The sequence below is a fragment of the Saccopteryx bilineata genome, chromosome 12, assembly GCF_036850765.1.
Source record: "Saccopteryx bilineata isolate mSacBil1 chromosome 12, mSacBil1_pri_phased_curated, whole genome shotgun sequence".
NCBI classification, from domain to species: domain Eukaryota; kingdom Metazoa; phylum Chordata; class Mammalia; order Chiroptera; family Emballonuridae; genus Saccopteryx; species Saccopteryx bilineata.
The window spans coordinates 26,249,214-26,266,461 of NC_089501.1; the positions used below are offsets into that span (position 1 = coordinate 26,249,214).

Below are 17,248 nucleotides of genomic sequence, written 5' to 3' on the forward strand. Positions count from 1 at the left end.
TAAATAATAATATTTGGAATAAGTATTTTTCTGATGGAAATGTCCTTTTCTTTTTAATATTTAGTGCTGCCAACTGTCCCTATTCAGAAATCAATTTAAATAAAGACCACATTTTCCCAGACCGCTTAAGTGGGGAGATGCCTCCGGCTGGTCCATCATTTCCGAGAAATAAAAGGACAGACGCAAATGAAATCTCTTCATCTCCTGAAATCAGGTAATTTCGGTGATGATATTAGTGTTGTTTAGAAGTACCCTGCTAGAAGGAGATTTTCTGTCTCGGATGTTTATGTTTTATGGAAATGTTTTCTTGTACATTATTGAAAACACACCTGATCTAATGTGAAATGATGGGGATCAACACCTGAACTTTTCTTAATAGTAGTGAGTTTATCAAAGTACATCTAAGTCATGCAGAATTTCTTGCTTCTTCATCTTTTTGTTGAACTTGCTTGCCAGTTCATATTTCTGAGTGAATTGGTCAATATTTTTATCGAGCCAGCTTTTATAACGAAGATGGTACACTCCTTGTGAAGAATGGCATTATTGCTTTTTAATGCTTGTTATGTGCCAGGCCTTCACATATACATTATTTCCTGTAATTTAAAATATGAATGCACTCTAAGCTCAGTCGTTTAGTTCTGATTTCCCTTGCAGAGTTGCATTGGGATGTTTTAGCCTCAGTGGATTATGTTAAGTAAAGAACTAAATTTGGTTTGGTACATTTTTAAGTAAATGGTCTGTGCCGGTATGTTAACTGAGGACACTACTAAAAGAAACAGCAGATTAATAGAAAGATTCTCCTTAAGGTTTGAGTTGGGAGGTTTCTTTCATGGAGTATATTAAAACCTAAAGCAGCATAGTCTTTATTATTTTATTACTTTCATATTTATGTATCAACAAGGTGGATATTTGAATTAATATATCAGATTCTGAATTCACAGCAGTGTTATTGGAGTAGTGGCATTTCCAAGTATCAGTATCCTTCTAGAAAAGCAGTTTTTTGCCTTATGCACTGGGAGAACTGTAATCTCTTTAACTATTAACAACAATGTGGTTACCCTCCAGCAGTGTCTTGTATCCTCCAAACCATGACTAATATAGCATAAATTCATTTGCCCAACCCAGCTGTTCCTACCTATTCTAATGCTCATTTTATAGATGTAGAAACAGAGGCTTTAAAAATGAGAATATATTACTTGAAGAAATTTACTTTAAGACAAATAAAAGTACTGATTTACATAGTAGTAATTACAGATACAGAGTTCGTTGACTCAAAAGGTGGTAAGAATACCTAGAGTTATGGATTTTAAAGCCAAGATTTTGTTTAAAACATCATCAGAATTCTCTGAAGCGCCAGGGATACCAACTTGCAGGCATTTCACTACCTGTCGGGGCTGCGCAGCACAACCCTGGGGCCAGAGCCTGCTCGCAGCAGAAAGAGGCAACTGGTTCGCATGATTTCTTAGGGTACTTTTTAACTTGAAATCTATGTAAGGAAAGAGTAGTTTTACAGTGAGTCAGCCATTCCAGTGACCTGTCTTCCGAGAGGGTAGTCATGGTTCTTCATATCATCACCCGTGGTTAAGGAGACAATCTCAGACATTTCAGAGTAATCCACAACACATGTCACATCTGAATATTTTTTACATTACATACATTAATAGCCATGCCAACTGAGTCAATGCATTCCAATTTGCCATTACTTCTGTGTGAATTAATACTTATACTTACTTGTATTAACCTTAAATGGCTTTAAATGATATGCCTTTATTTGGGGGTGCCATGATTTGGTAAACGAGTATCACATAATTCATGATCTTAAAAGTTTTGTTCAGATTTCTTCTCATTTTCCTGTTTCTAGAGTACTATTTTTATTTTCTTTATGTATTGACTTACTTATTTTGAGTATGTGCCTAGAAGTAACCTGAGAGATTAAATTAGTTATATACAGTTAGAGAAAACATGAGGGAGACCATCCAAGTGACCCATAAATTTTTTTATTTTAACCTGGACTTACAAATAAAATAGTGAGCTGTGCCGAGTTCTGAGAACAGTGACTACTGAGCAGTTAACTGTCAGTAAATCTTGTTTTTTTATTAGTGTTGCTGAATTTGTGTTACAGTATTTCTTTATATCTGAGGAGCAGAAGAATAGCTGCCCTGTTTCTGTGCTGTGCCCAGGTTAAACTTTGAACAGAGTACTCAATTGGCCCTGGCCAGTTGGCTCAGTGGTAGAGCATCAACCTGGCGTGTGGATGTCCAGGTTTGATTCCTGGCCAGGGCACACAGGATAAGCTACCATCTGCTTCTCCACCCTTCCCCCTCTCCCTTCTCCCTATCTCTCTCTTCCCCTCCCGCAGCCAGGGCTCCATTGGAGCAAAGTTGCCTGGGCACTGAAGGTGGCTCCATGGCCTCCACCTCAGGTGCTAGAATGGCTCTGGTTACAATGGAGCAACACCCCAAATGGGCAGAGCATCGCCTCCTGGTGGGCTTTCCAGGTGGGTCCTGGTCAGATGCATGTGGGAGTCTGTCTCTCTGCCTCCCTGCTTCTCACTTCAGAAAAATACAAAAAATAAATAAATGAATCGAGCACTCAAGTTGGTTTTTGTTATGTTAGATTACCTTCTATCTTCTTTTCCTGTAAGTATTGCTCGTGGATATAATTTCCCACTCAGAATGTTCTAACACATTTTCTTTGCATCCTTCTAAATATTACTAAAATTTGGTCACCAGACTCTAGTTTTTCTTTTTTTTAATGCATCCTTGACACAACAAGAGACAATTTGTACTACCAGAAGCGAACCCTGAAACAAAGATTTGATTGTAAGTGGTTTACTTGGGAGGTGAGGAATACATCTGTAACAGAGTAAGAGAGAGACAGGGAAGGGAAGACAGTAGTAAAGCTTCGTTGTCACATCGGTTACCAGCATGGACAGCAGTCCTGCCGGGAAAACCCTGGGTGTCTGTGTAAAACACACAGACTTGGTTTCCCACACAGGGATGAGGGAGCTGAGCTATTTAATAACCAGTTCCCTTTAGCCACGGACAGAGGCTGCTAAGAGAGGAGAGGAAGAAGCCATTCATTGCCCAGCACACCTGCCCTGCCACTCAGCGGGCAAAGCCGCCCAAACCCAGGTTCACCCCACAGGAGAGCAGAACAGGTGAGGCATGGCAGTTGGCAGCTGGGCACTGAAGTGGGCGTGAGTGGCCAGGGAACACAGACTGGATGCTGACGGCGTTGGCTGTGCCATCTCGTGCACCGGGCTCAACTAACTGCCAGACAGTCACCAGAATGAGAAATACACGGGTGTTGCTTTTGACCCCGGAGCTAACATATATAATAGGTAAATTAACAATGCGAGGAAGATGTGTCTTCTTTCATGCCATAAGCGGTATTTTACAGGCCAGTTCACAGGCCACCAGCACAGAATAGAGTGATGGGCAGCTAACGTTCCACAGCAGCAGTTCCCAAACTTGGCTTCACATCAGATTCCCTGGGTTCTCAAAAATTCAGACCTGGAAGCCTTGTCTACCAGACTCTTTGAGACAGGAGCCTACAAGTGTGCATTGAAATAAAACTCATTTGGGAGTCTATCTCCCCGCTGAAAACTCTCAGTGACTTCCTACTGCTCTTAGAATGTAGACCCCAATTCTGAACGTGGCCTACGAGGTCTTGTTCTGTCAGGCCCCCGCCCTACGCCAGCTTCATCTCCACCGGGCTTGTCCTTAAACTTAATGCTGCAACCCCTGGTCCTCAGACATCCTGTCCTCTCTGCCTAGAGCCTTCATCTCTACCATCTCCTAGCTCATCCTTCATCTTGCAGACTTCAGGTTAACTCATTCCCTCAGGGAGGCTTCGTCTGCCCTCCTGCCGCTGGTGACAGTTCTGTGTGAGCGTTTCTTCCAAGCCTCTGTCCTCGTTTTGATGTTAAGCTCCATTGACAGTGAAGCCACATCTCTGGTTCTTCTCTGGGACCCTCGCAGTCCCCAGCGCACTACCTGGCACGCAGCAAGGAGGCCAGGCAACCTTCAGTCACCCACCAGCCTTCAAAGGAGACATGTCAGTTACAGAACCTAAGAGGCAACTGCTCTGTAGCCTTCTTTTCGTTCCAGTAAAACTCCCACTTTCTCGACTTTGTAAGCTCTCTGGTGTAGATAGCTGAGAGGTAGTTATTAAATGATGTAATAATTCCCCCAAATACATACCTATACTCTTTTATAAATTAGAGCAGTGCCTTCCAAACTGTCTAACTCCTGGCCCATGTAGACAGTGGTATCAGAGAAATGACAACATTGATATGGGGCACCGAGGTGAAGGATGGGGCAGCCTCCTGGGAGGACCACAGGGGTCAGTATCCGAGCATTCAGGGCCTCCTGGTGGGAAGCTGTGCCCCACGTTAAGATGGCTCTACCATGAGTCTTGTCGTAAGTGTCTTGTATATTTGGAACTCTTTTTCCTACAGTGAATTGTCAAATAGTCCGCTTATAGGTCAAAATTTTCAGTGCTTATTTAGATAGGAATTTGAGCATGCAGTCCTTTTCCGGTCATCCATTCATTCACCGCCTGCCTGAGGAGGGTCTGTGCTGTGGCGAGTGCTGTCAGTGAGCAGGTGTGCTCCTCCCCTGGGAGTGGCAGCTTGCCTCTGCCCTCTCGCGGCTCCGGGGACAGCATGGTAGCCAGGGGCTCTACCTGTCAGTGAGCAGGTGTGCTCCTCACCTGGGAGAGCGGCAGCTCGCCTCTGCCCTCTCGTGGCTCCGGGGACAGCATGGTAGCCAGGGGCTCTACCTGTCAGTGAGAAGGTGTGCTCCTCCCCTGGGAGAGCGGCAGCTCGCCTCTGCCCTCTCGCGGCTCCGGGGACAGCATGGTAGCCAGGGGCTCTACCTGTCAGTGAGCAGGTGTGCTCCTCCCCTGGGAGAGCGGCAGCTCGCCTCTGCCCTCTCGCGGCTCCGGGGACAGCATGATAGCCAGGGGCTCTACCTGTCAGTGAGCAGGTGTGCTCCTCCCCTGGGAGAGCGGCAGCTCGCCTCTGCCCTCTCGCGGCTCCGGGGACAGCATGGTAGCCAGGGGCTCTACCTGTCAGTGAGCAGGTGTGCTCCTCCCCTGGGAGAGCGGCAGCTCCCCTCTGCCCTCTCGCGGCTCCGGGGACAGCATGGTAGCCAGGGGCTCTACCTGTCAGTGAGAAGGTGTGCTCCTCACCTGGGAGAGCGGCAGCTCGCCTCGGCCTTCTCACGGGGACAGCATGGTAGCCAGGGGCTCTACCCATCAGGGGAGGAGTTTGGACTGACGACCAGTAACCCTAAGTCTCTACGCTCTACAGCTGAGTAGAAGAAAGTGTGTATGTCCTTTTCTGTCATTGTTAACTGCAATTATTTATTAATAGAAGTGTATTTTTATTCATATTTTAATCTTTTGGGGCGTTGTATTGACTAGTTTTTTGTTTTGTTTTTTACTTTTTAATGGATTTATTGCGGTAACATTGGTTAATACCATTATATAGGTTTCAGGTGTACAATTCTATTATATCAATACATCATCTGTACCCTGCATTGTGTTCACCAACCCAGGTCAGGTCTCCTTCCATCGCCACTTACCTTCCCTTTACCCCAGGGGTCGGGAACCTTTCTGGCTGAGAGAGCCATGAATGCCACATATTTTAAAATGTAATTTTGTGAGAGCCATACAACGACCCGTGTATGTTGCACATTATCCAATAAAAATTTGGTGTTGTCCCGGAGGACAGTTGTGATTGGCTCCAGCCACCTGCAACCATGAACATGAGCGGCGAGAAATGAATGGATTGTAATACACGAGAATGTTTTATATTTTTAACGTTATTATTTTTTTTATTAAAGATTTGTCTGCGAGCCAGATGCAGCCATCAGAAGAGCCACATCTGGCTCCCGAGCCATGGGTTCCCGACCCCTGATCTACCCTCTCCTACCTCCCCCTGCCCCGCTTTTCCTCCTGTAGTCAACATACTGTTTGTGTCGATAAGTTCTTTTTTTCTTTGTTTAATCCCTTCACCTTTTTACCATGTTCATGGGTGGGACGAATTAACATCACTAAAATATCCAAACTTCCCAAAGCAATCTATAGATTCAGCACAATTCCTGTCAAGATACCAACAGTGTATTTCTGTATGTCTTAATAAAATGTGTGAGCCTCAATTTATTTTGATCAAAATCATCAAGTGCTTGTTAAAAGGCAGCTTTCATGGTACCACCTCTAGAGACACTAGTTCAGGAAATGTAAGCTACCTCCCAGCTGATCTTGAACAAGCAACCCCAGGTGATGGAGGCAAGGGCTCTATAAACCAGTCTTTGAGAGTCATTGGTAAATATAAAGACCCTTCTCTGGAGTAATAATTCACAGTGTATTTCCAGTTGAAGAACACCATCATCTAGCTCACATACTCTTATTCTCGTGAGATCTAGTCTACAGCAATTTGTAATTGTGTTTTCTAAATTAGGTGCTATCTTTATTAAAAACCACTTGATCTTTTAAGATCAGAATTAATGTTTTTAACTACAGAAACACAATAAAGCATTTTTAAAATACCTGATAAATGCTTGTATTACCTTGCAAGGCAAATAAATGCCCATGGCTAATATAAATGCAATGAAAAAATTCAGCTTATCCAGTTTACTCTAGGCCATTAAAAGGGTTTTTCGAGTGTAGGACCTGTGTTTACACTCTGAGAATTACATAAAGCAGCTGCACAAATTGCAGCCATCAGCCTGGTTTATAATTTTAGGATTAATCCGCTTTGCCAGTTACACCAAGAGCCAGTCTGTACCCTTGAGGAGGACTCTATTAAACAGATGGGAAAACTAACATAAAAGATAAAACCATAAGCATATATAAATCTATTTACTTTGCAAAGACTAGCATCAAGTAGAATAAAATTAATTTAGAGCCAAAAGTTCTAAAAGATTTCAAAAGTCAATTAGGAATTTTCAGGATCTTTTATTTCTAGCCTCCTAAGATTTTCTGAGCCTGAGGGCTTGGTATTTATTTATTGCCTGTTAGAGAAAGTCATTACAATGAGTGGGCATTGCCCTTTTTTGGACGATGGGCTGCCGGATCTGGATATGGATTAGGAGCTATGGAAGTTTCAAAACATTCCAGCTCTTGGGAATCTCTGTCAAATCTAAGCAGTTATTTGTGTGTACACCAGAGAGAAGCTCAGTTTTAGCTGAAACACTCTCAGTTCTGATGCCAACTGCTGTTGACACCAAGGCAACCGTTGGAAGTGAAAAGAAGAGGTGACTGTTGCGGTTGTCTGGCTGTGAAGCTGCCGGAACGACATTGGTCACAGGGTCTTACTTCATCTCCTCCGCTGGCACTAACTCCTGCCTCAGGAGCCTCTTTTGTCTGTGGCAGAAAAGCCGTGACTTTTCTACGCCAACATGGAAGTAATACAGTCTCGTTCTTTTTATGATACCCGATCTTTATTTCCCAAATCTCACTTAATTGGTTAGGGCTTTTCTTTTTATGGGGATTGACTGAATTAATTGCTGAAGTGTTTTTTTCTGGGCATCTTGAGAATACCCACTGTATTTTCTCATTATATTTATTTTCTTCATCAACATAGGTTTCTTTGGCTAAATGGTAATTTAGTATTAATCAAATGTTTTATTTTGCATCATTAATAGTAAACCATGCACTCCTCTCCTGGGCCATGTTTAATGAGAACACTATTAAAACTATCCCTAATGTGTCACCTTAAAAGGAATTTAATTTTAAAAACTCTTTTTAACCGTTAGGCAGAGACATACAAGTTTTAATCTCACTGGGTTTGCCATCTTTCTTGAATCCTTTTGAAGATGGTGACCTTGTCTTAAAGCTGTTCAAGCACCGTCTCTTCTTCATTTGTATGAGGCGTTTTAGGGATGGTTCAATTACTTTACTTTTTTTTTTTTTTTGGCTTTTTTTTTGGCTTTTTTTTTTTTTTAATAATTTTATTTTTTTAATAGGGTGACATCAATAAATCAGGTAACATATATTCAAAGATAACAAGTCCAGGTTATCTTGTCGTTCAATTATGTTGCATACCCACCACCCAAAGTCAGATTGTCCTCTGTCACCTTCTATCTTGTTTTCTTTGTGCCCCTCCCCACCCCCTATCCCTCTCCCATTCCCCCCTCCCCCCCGTAACCACCACACTCTTATCAATGTCTCTTAGTTTCACTATTATGTCCCACCTACGTATGGAATAATACAGTTCCTGTTTTTTTCTGATTTACTTATCTCGCTTCGTATCATGTTATCAAGATCCCACCATTTTGCTGTAAATGTTCCGATGTCATCATTTCTTATGGCTGAGTAGTATTCCATAGTGTATATGTGCCACATCTTCTTTATCCAGTCATCTATTGATGGGCTCTTTGGTTGTTTCCATGTCCTGGCCACTGTGAACAATGCTGCAATAAACATGGGGCTGCATGTGTCTTTACGTATCAATGTTTCTGAGTTTTGGGGATATATACCCAGTAGAGGGATTGCTGGGTCATAAGGTAGTTCTATTTTCAGTTTTTTGAGGAACCACCATACTTTCTTCCATAATGGTTGTACTACTTTACATTCCCACCAACAGTGTATGAGGGTTCCTTTTTCTCCACAGCCTCTCCAACATTTGCTATTACCTGACTTGCTAATAACAGCTAATCGAACAGGTGTGAGGTGGTATCTCATTGCCGTTTTGATTTGCATTTCTCTAATAGCTAAAGAAGATGAGCATCTTTCATATATCTGTTGGCCATTTGTATTTCTTCCTGGGAGAAGTGTCTATTCATATCCTCTTCCCATTTTTTTATTGGATTGTTTGTTTGTTTATTGTTGAGTTTTATGAGTTCTTTGTATATTTTGGATATTAGGCCCTTATCTGAGCTGTTGTTTGAAAAAATCATTTCCCATTTAGTTGGCTTTCTGTTTATTTTGTTATCAGTTTCTCTTGCTGAGCAAAAACTTCTTAGTCTGATGTAGTCCCATTCATTAATTTTTGCCTTCACTTCTCTTGCCTGTGGAGTCAAATTCATAAAATGCTCTTTAAAACCCAGGTCCATGAGTTGAGTACCTATGTCTTCTTCTATGTACTTAATTGTTTCAGGTCTTATGTTTAGATCTTTGATCCATTTTGAGTTAATTTTTGTACAGGGAGAGAGACTGTAGTCCAGTTTCATTCTTTTGCATGTGGCTTTCCAGTTTTCCCAGCACCATTTATTGAAGAGGCTTTCTTTTCTCCATTGTGTGTTGTTGGCCTCTTTATCAAAAATTATTTGACTATATATATGTGGTTTTATTTCTGGACTTTCTATTCTGTTTCATTGGTCTGAGTGTCTATTTTTCTGCCAATACCATGCTGTTTTGATTGTCGTGGCCCTATAATATAGTTTGAAGTCAGGTATTGTAATGCCCCCGGCTTCATTCTTTTTCTTTAGGATTGCTTTGGCTATTCGGGGTTTTTTATAGTTCCATATAAATCTGATGATTTTTTGCTCTATTTCTTTAAAAAATGTCATTGGAAGTTTGATGGGAATTGCATTAAATTTGTATATTGCTTTGGGTAATATAGCCATCTTGATTATATTTATTCTTCCTAGCCAAGAACAAGGTATATTCTTCCATCTCATTATATCTTTTTCAATTTCCCTTAACAATGGTTTATAGTTTTCATTATATAAGTCCTTTACATTCTTTGTTATGTTTATTCCTAAGTATTTTATTTTTTTTGTTGCAATCGTGAAGGGGATTATTCTTTTGAGATCCTTCTCAGTTGTTTCATTGTTGGCATATAGAAAGGCTATTGACTTCTGTATGTTAATTTTGTATCCTGCGACCTTACTGTATTGGCTTATTGTTTCTAGTAGTCTTTTTGTGGATTCTTTGGGGTTTTCGATGTATAGGATCATATCATCTGCAAAAAGTGATACCTTTACTTCTTCTTTTCCGATATGGATGCCTTTTATTTCTTTGTCTTGTCTGATTGCTCTGGCTAGAACCTCTAGTACCACATTAAATAAGAGTGGAGAGAGTGGACAACCCTGTCTTGTTCCTGATTTAAGGGGGAAAGCCTTCAGTTTAGTGCCATTTAATATGATGTTAGCTGATGGTTTATCATATATGGCCTTTATCATGTTGAGATATTTTCCTTCTATACCCATTTTGTTGAGAGTCTTAAACATAAAATTGTGTTGTATTTTATCGAAAGCCTTTTCTGCGTCTATTGATAAGATCATGTGGTTTTTGTTCTTTGTTTTGTTGATATGGTGTATTACATTAACCGTTTTACGTATGTTGAACCATCCTTGAGATTCTGGGATGAATCCCACTTGATCATGATGTATTATTTTTTTAATATGTTGTTGTATTCGATTTGCTAGTATTTTGTTTAGTATTTTAGCATCTGTATTCATTAGAGATATTGGTCTGTAGTTTTCTTTTTTTGTGCCATCCTTGCCTGGTTTTGGGATGAGGGTTATGTTGGCCTCATAAAATGTGTTTGGAAGTATTGCTTCTTCTTCAATTTTTTGGAAGACTTTGAGTAGAATAGGAACCAAGTCTTCTTTGAATGTTTGATAAAATTCGCTGGTATAGCCGTCAGGGCCTGGACTTTTATTTTTGGGGAGGTTTTTAATGGTTTTTTCTATTTCTTCTCTACTGATAGGTCTGTTTAGGCTTTCTGCTTCTTCTTGACTCAGTCTAGGAAGGTTGTATTTTTCTAGGAATTTATCCATTTCTTCTAGGTTGTTGAATTTAGTGGCATAAAGTTTTTCATAGTATTCTACAATAATTCTTTGTATATCTACGGTGTCCATGGTGATTTCTCCTCTTTCATTTTGGATTTTGTTTATATGAGTTCTTTCTCTTTTTTCCTTGGTAAGTCTTGCCAAGGGTTTGTCAATTTTGTTGATCTTTTCAAAGAACCAGCTCCTTGTTCTATTAATTTTTTCTATAGTTTTTCTGTTCTCTAATTCATTTATTTCTGCTCTGATTTTTATTATCTCCTTTCTTCGGCTGGTTTTGGGTTGTCTTTGTTCTTCTTTTTCTAGTTCCTTAAGGTGGGAAGTTAAGTGGTTCACTTGGGCTCTCTCTTGTTTGTTCATATATGCCTGAAGTGATATGAACTTCCCTCTTATCACTGCTTTTGCTGCATCCCATAGATTCTGATATGTCGTATTGTCATTTTCATTAGTCCGTATATATCTTTTGATCTCTGCACTTATTTCTTCTTTGACCCATTCATTTTTTAAAAGTATGTTGTTTAGTTTCTAGATTTTTGTGGGATTTTTTTCCTCTTTTTTGCAGTTGAATTCTAGTTTCAAGGCTTTATGATCAGAAAATATGCTTGGTACAACTTCAGTTTTTCTGAATTTGCTGATGTTGTTTTTGTGGCCCAACATATGGTCAATTCTTGAGAATGATCCATGTACACTGGAGAAAAATGTATACTCAGTCACTTTGGGATGAAATGTCCTGTAGATGTCTATCATATCCAGGTGCTCTAGTGTTTTGTTTAAGGCCACTATGTCTTTGTTGATTCTCTGTTTGGATGACCAATCTAGAGCCGTCAGCGGTGTATTGAGGTCTCCAAGTATGATTGTATTTTTGTCAGTTTTTGTTTTAAGATCAATAAGTAGCTGTCTTATATATTTTGGTGCTCCTTGGTTTGGTGCATATATATTAAGAATTGTTATGTCTTCTTGATTCAGTGTCCCCTTAGCCATTATGAAATGGCTATTTTTGTCTCTGAGTACTTTTCCTGTCTTGTAGTCAGCATTATCCGATATGAGTATTGCTACACCTGCTTTTTTTTGGATGTTATTTGCTTGGAGTATTGTTTTCCAGCCTTTCACTTTGAATTTGTTTTTATCCTTGTTACTTAGATGAGTTTCCTGTAGGCAGCATATGGTTGGATTTTCTTTTTTAATCCATTCTGCTACTCTGTGCCTTTTTATTGGTGAGTTTAATCCGTTTACATTTAGTGTAATTATTGATACTTGTGAGTTCCCTATTGCCATTTTATATCTTGCTTTCTGTTAGTTTTGTGTCTTGTTTGATCCTTCTCTTTCATTTTTCTATCTTTTGTTTTTATTTGGTTGTATTCCATACATCTTTCCTCTGTTGCTATCTTTTTTATCTCATGTGCTTCTGTGGTGGTTTTTTCAATGGTGGTTACCTTTGAGTAATGAAAAGGGTCCCTACCCTGTTCATTGTAGCAAACTATTTTGTGAGTACTTTTGCACTCCATCGTCCTTTGCTACTGTTAATCTCCATCTTCTCCCCCTCTTTCTTTTTGTTGTTGTCACAGTTTAAATTTGGTTTTATTGTGTTCTTCTTGGAGCTTTTACTTGTGGCTCTGTTTTTTTTTTTGTTCTTTGTATCTGATTGGAGAACCCCCTTTAGTAATTCCTGGAGTGGGGGTTTTCTGATGATAAATTCCCTCATCTTTTCTGTATCTGTGAATGTTTTTATTTCTCCTTCATATTTGAAGGATAGCTTTGATGGGTATAGTATTCGTGGTTGAAAGTTCCTCTCTTTGAGGACTTTAAATATTGGGGTCCACTCTCTTCTAGCTTGTAGAGTTTCTGCTGAGAAATTTGATGATAATCTAATGGGCCTTCCTTTATATGTTGTATTCTTCTTTTCCCTGGCTGCCTTGAGAATTTTTTCTTTGCTGTTGGTTTGTGTCAATTTCATTATGATATGCCTTGGAGTAGGTTTGTTGGGGTTAAGAAAACTTGGAGTTCTGTTTGCTTCTTGAACTTGAGGCTTTAGTTCTTTCCACAGGCTTGGGAAGTTCTCATCTATTATTTGTTTGAGTATGTTTTCCATTCCATTTTCTCTCTCTTCTCCCTCTGATATACCTATTATTCTTATGTTATTCTTTTTGATGGAGTCAGATAATTCTTGTAGGGCTATCTCATTTTTTTTAATTTTTGAGTCTCTTTCTTCTTCTCTCTGTTGTGCGTCAAAGTGCTTGTCTTCTATTTCACTAATCCTCTCTTCTATCTGACCTGTTCTATTAGCTAAGCTTGTTATTTCGTTTTTCAGCTCGTGAATTGAGTTTTTCATCTCTGTTTGATTTGTTTTTATAGTTTCAATTTCCTTGGACATATATTCTTTGTGTTCATTGAGTTGTTTTCTGAGCTCCCTAAATTGCCTTTCTGTGTTTTCTTGTATATCTCGGAGGATTTTTAGGATTTCTATCTTGAATTCTCTGTCATTTAGCTCCAAGGTTTCCAATATATTAAATTTTTTCTCCATAGATTTTTCCTCATCTAGCTGTGTTACCTCTCTTTCTTTTGTATCCATGATATTCGATTTTCTCTTCCTTAATGGCATCTGAGGGTGGTTTTGTTGATAGTATTAATGAGATTTAATAAAGAATAAAAAGTTAAAAAAAATAAAAAAAATAAAAAATCGAAAAGAGTTGTTTTTTTTAAAAAAAATTAATAATGAAATAAAGAAAAATAAAATAAAAATTTTTTTAAAAAAGGAAATTATTCCCCCCCTCCTTTTTTCCTCTCCTCTCCTCTCCCCTTTTTCTTGAGAAAATCTTGTGGTGTACTGTGAATTATAACAAACAATGCCTGTGATGGAGGGCCTCAATTGGGGAAAAGTAATAAAGGCCAAAAAAAAAAAAAAAAAAAAAAAAAAAAAGAAAAGAAAAAAAAGAGCGTATGGACCCACAAAAAGCAAATAAGGAAAAAATTTGGGTCAAGAATAAAATGATTTGCTTTTAGGTGTTGGTTGTCTAAGAGTTATGATGAGAGGAATAAGAGGAAAACGGAAAAATGGGGGGACAAATTAAAAAATTACTATTGTATTTAGTGGAACAAGAACTAGATAATATGGAGAGCCAGGGATGGGAGCACTGCTAGTGAGTTAAAAAGGTGAAGTAAAAAAACCCCAAAATGCCACAAACATAAGTTTGAGTCCCAGATAAGATAATTTGTTTGTTATTGAGGTTTGAATGAGAGGAGATGTAAAGGAGAAAGGAAGAAACTAATATAGAGGGAGAAAAGAAAGAGAGAGAAAAAAAGAGGTAACCACTAAAAGAAGAAAAAAGAAAGGAGAGAGAGAGAGAGAGAGTTAAGGGTTTTGGAGTGCAACCCTCATAGAGAGAAAGGAAGAGAAGAGAAATGATAATGGGAGATGTAACACTTATGGGTAGTGTAGTTCAAGGAGAGGAGAGAGTAAGACCGGCAGAGAGTTAATCGGCCAAATTGGAGGAGAAAAAAAAAGTATCAAGAATGAAGATAAGAGAAACAAACGAACAAATATAATAAAATGGGATAGGTTATAAAGTCTGCAGATTATTCTTGATTTTGAGAGGTCATCTTCTTGCTTTTTCTTTTCTCTCCCTCTTCCTGGTCGGTGACTCTGTACCCCGGGTTCTGCCCCTTTGGCACGCTCAGGTAGAGGTTTGCAGTTGATAAGTCTCTATGGCAATGTCATGTATTGTGCTTCAGTCTCGTTGGCAGTCGAAGCTCATTAGCATTTATAGGCTCCGACAGTGAGAGAGTCCATGTTCCTGGAGCCTTTCTCCTAGTCTTTCCTTCCTCAATTAGTAGCCTGATAATCCAGCTATGGGGTTGTTGCTGCCTCTGCCTGGATAGTAAGAGGCTCAAAGAGCTGGCAACTCCCCACTCTATTTCCACTCAGCACAGGGCTCTGGGTAAGGCTCAGTCAGTCAGAGCTGCTAGCATAATCAGGCGGGCTTTCCGCCCACTCAAAGACCTCTGGCTCTGCCACTCTGTCCGGTAACACAAGCGGGCGCCCACTTCCGGGGCGTTTGGAGGAAACTCTCACTCACTGTCTGCGACCAGGATATCCGGCCAGCAGTCTCACGCTCTGAGTGAAACCCCCAACCGCAGGGAAAAGTTGCAGCGTTGGAATTGAGTCTCGCTCCGTCCCCTTGCGCGACTTTTGCAAGGCGCTGGGGCGGCCCGAGATTCCGCTTTGACCCACACAAAGGCCCCTGACTCTGCCCCTCTGTGCGATAACACGGGCGCGCACTGCCGAGGCACTCGGAGGAATCGCTCACTCCTTATCTGCGCGTGCAAACCAGGATATGAGGCCGGCCGCGTTTCCCTCTGAGTGAAACACCCTCCAGCACGGAAAATCTCCACCGTTGGAATTAGTTCTCACTCCCTCCCGTGCGTGGCTTTCCCAGGGCGCTGGGGCTGCCCAGAGACTCTGCCCTCGGCCCACAGAAAGGCCTCTGACCCTGCCTCTCCGTGGGGCAACACGGGCACCCACTCTCGGGGCCTAGGAAGAAATTCTCGCCCACTAACTGCGCACCGACCAGGAGACCGGGTAAAATGGCCGCTCCGCTTGTCTTTCTTTGTTTGGGTTCAGCGCGAGTGTTAGCTTATATTGCCCGGGTTGCCACAGGATCAGATTTTCCTCGGCTTGGGTCTCCGTGCCACAGCCTGGTTCGGCCGTTCGTATCGCAGCCTGGATCTATTCACCCCCTTTGCCCGCCTCAGTTTCTATATTCACAGTTACCAGAGAAAGCTGCCCTGTTTAGGTTAGTGAGGAAGGCGGAGCATTTCTTACTCCCTATTTCCTTCGGGGTTTGGTTATATATTTAGCCAATTTTTCACTCAATCATACCTTTGGGTGTATTGCGAAGCATCTGGAAGCTCCAAGTATAGGTTTTTCTGTTTCTGGTTGAAGATCTTGTTGAGTTTTGGGGGAGATTTATCAGTATCGCTTCCTACTCCGCCATTACTCTGACGTCATCTCCCCTTCTTTACTTTTTTTTATGACCCCTCCAATGTATAACCCTGAGATTCTCATTCTCTGAATTTTTACCTGTGAGTAACCTCAGCCCAGAAATTGAGGTGGAAAAATGCTGGGGATGTGCAAAGAGACATCCTTTTAACGTTTAAAACAGAGAATCCTATATATTCACAGCTCTCATTACATTCACTGTATCCCCACTTGTTACTGTGGGGTAACAGTTACTTTTCAGTTCCAACATAGCCCCCATGAAACAAGCGTAAGCTATTCTAGAAAGACAAAAGTGGATTATTTTTAAGAAGCTATGAGACAAACCAAATTCCTGTTGAATTTATAGATGGTGGCTTAAATCTCTAAATTGAAGCAAAGTAATTGATCATTTCATATTGTTTCAGTATTCTTTTTAACAAACTGGAACTGATTGAAACAATGGGCTGGGAATTGCTTTTAAATGAAAAAAATAAGTAAACTTGAGGAAGTGCAGTTGTTTGCTTTCAGATGCTATTCTGTTACTATGCATTTACTCTCCTAATGTCTATTTATCTAATATTTACCACAGAGCATAATTAGAGTAAGATAGTAAGACATCTAAAGCATGACACATAATTACAGAGAAAAAGAGAATGCTGACGCATAAAGAATACATTTTTCCATTTGAGTGGGTTCTACTCTTAATTAAAGCCTAAAGAGTATTCTTGAGTAAGATGTTAGCTGTGATTATATTTCAATTCAAGCAGAAGAAATGTTGAAGTAAATTGGTTCTTGAAAATTCTAAAATCACAAGAAAATACAAAAATGTATTCCAGGCATTTTTCCAGGTGCTTTTAGCTGTGTTAGCTCATTTAAGCCTCGTAACACTTTACGTGGATAGATGTTATTACCTCCCCATTGTAAACATAGAACCTATTATCTGCAGGTTACACAGCTAGTAAGTAGCAGACCTGAATTGTAACCCAGGCAGTCTGATTGCAGTCCGGTTCCTAAACATTACTCTTAAAAACTTGAAGGAAAAAAAGGTTACTTAAAACAGTTGCCAGTAGATAATTTTATCCTGAAATATAAATAAATTTTGAATAGTGATAGCTGCTATTTATCATGCTCCTTATCTGTCTGGCTGTGTGCTAAGCACTTTCTATACGTTATTCTGTTGAATCCTCAAGCTGCCTGTGTAAAGCATTTATTATCCTTGCTTTATAGATAATGCAGCTGAGAATTAGGGAAGGTCATACCAAACTAGTAGCAGAGCTGAAATTTGAAGGAGTTCTGTTCACTTCCAAAGACCATATGTATAAGCACTGCTGGGCTGCTTCTTCCGTGTTATAATTCTCCGCCCCCGTGCCTGATCAGCTTGTATTCCCTTCCTAAATCAAACTGTTGACAATGAAAAATGTTGATCAAGGGAAGATGAAGTTTTATGTAGAGCAAAATTATAATATGAGAACAACATAAAATATTTTTGGTTGTCATTCTTTAAAAAAAAATCTGTCAAGAAGCCTAT

At 40.1% G+C, this 17,248-nt stretch overlaps 1 protein-coding gene across 17 annotated transcripts in view; it reads left to right on the forward strand.

Annotated features, from left to right (window-relative positions):
- Positions 1–17,248, forward strand: part of L3MBTL3 (L3MBTL histone methyl-lysine binding protein 3) — a 122,979-nt gene that overhangs the window by 81,397 nt on the left and 24,334 nt on the right. For all 17 annotated transcript variants that reach the window (XM_066248075.1, XM_066248082.1, XM_066248083.1 and 14 more), the window contains one exon: positions 65–214. In XM_066248075.1, the coding sequence (XP_066104172.1) occupies positions 65–214 (150 nt within the window). The remainder of the gene's footprint in view (positions 1–64; positions 215–17,248) is intronic.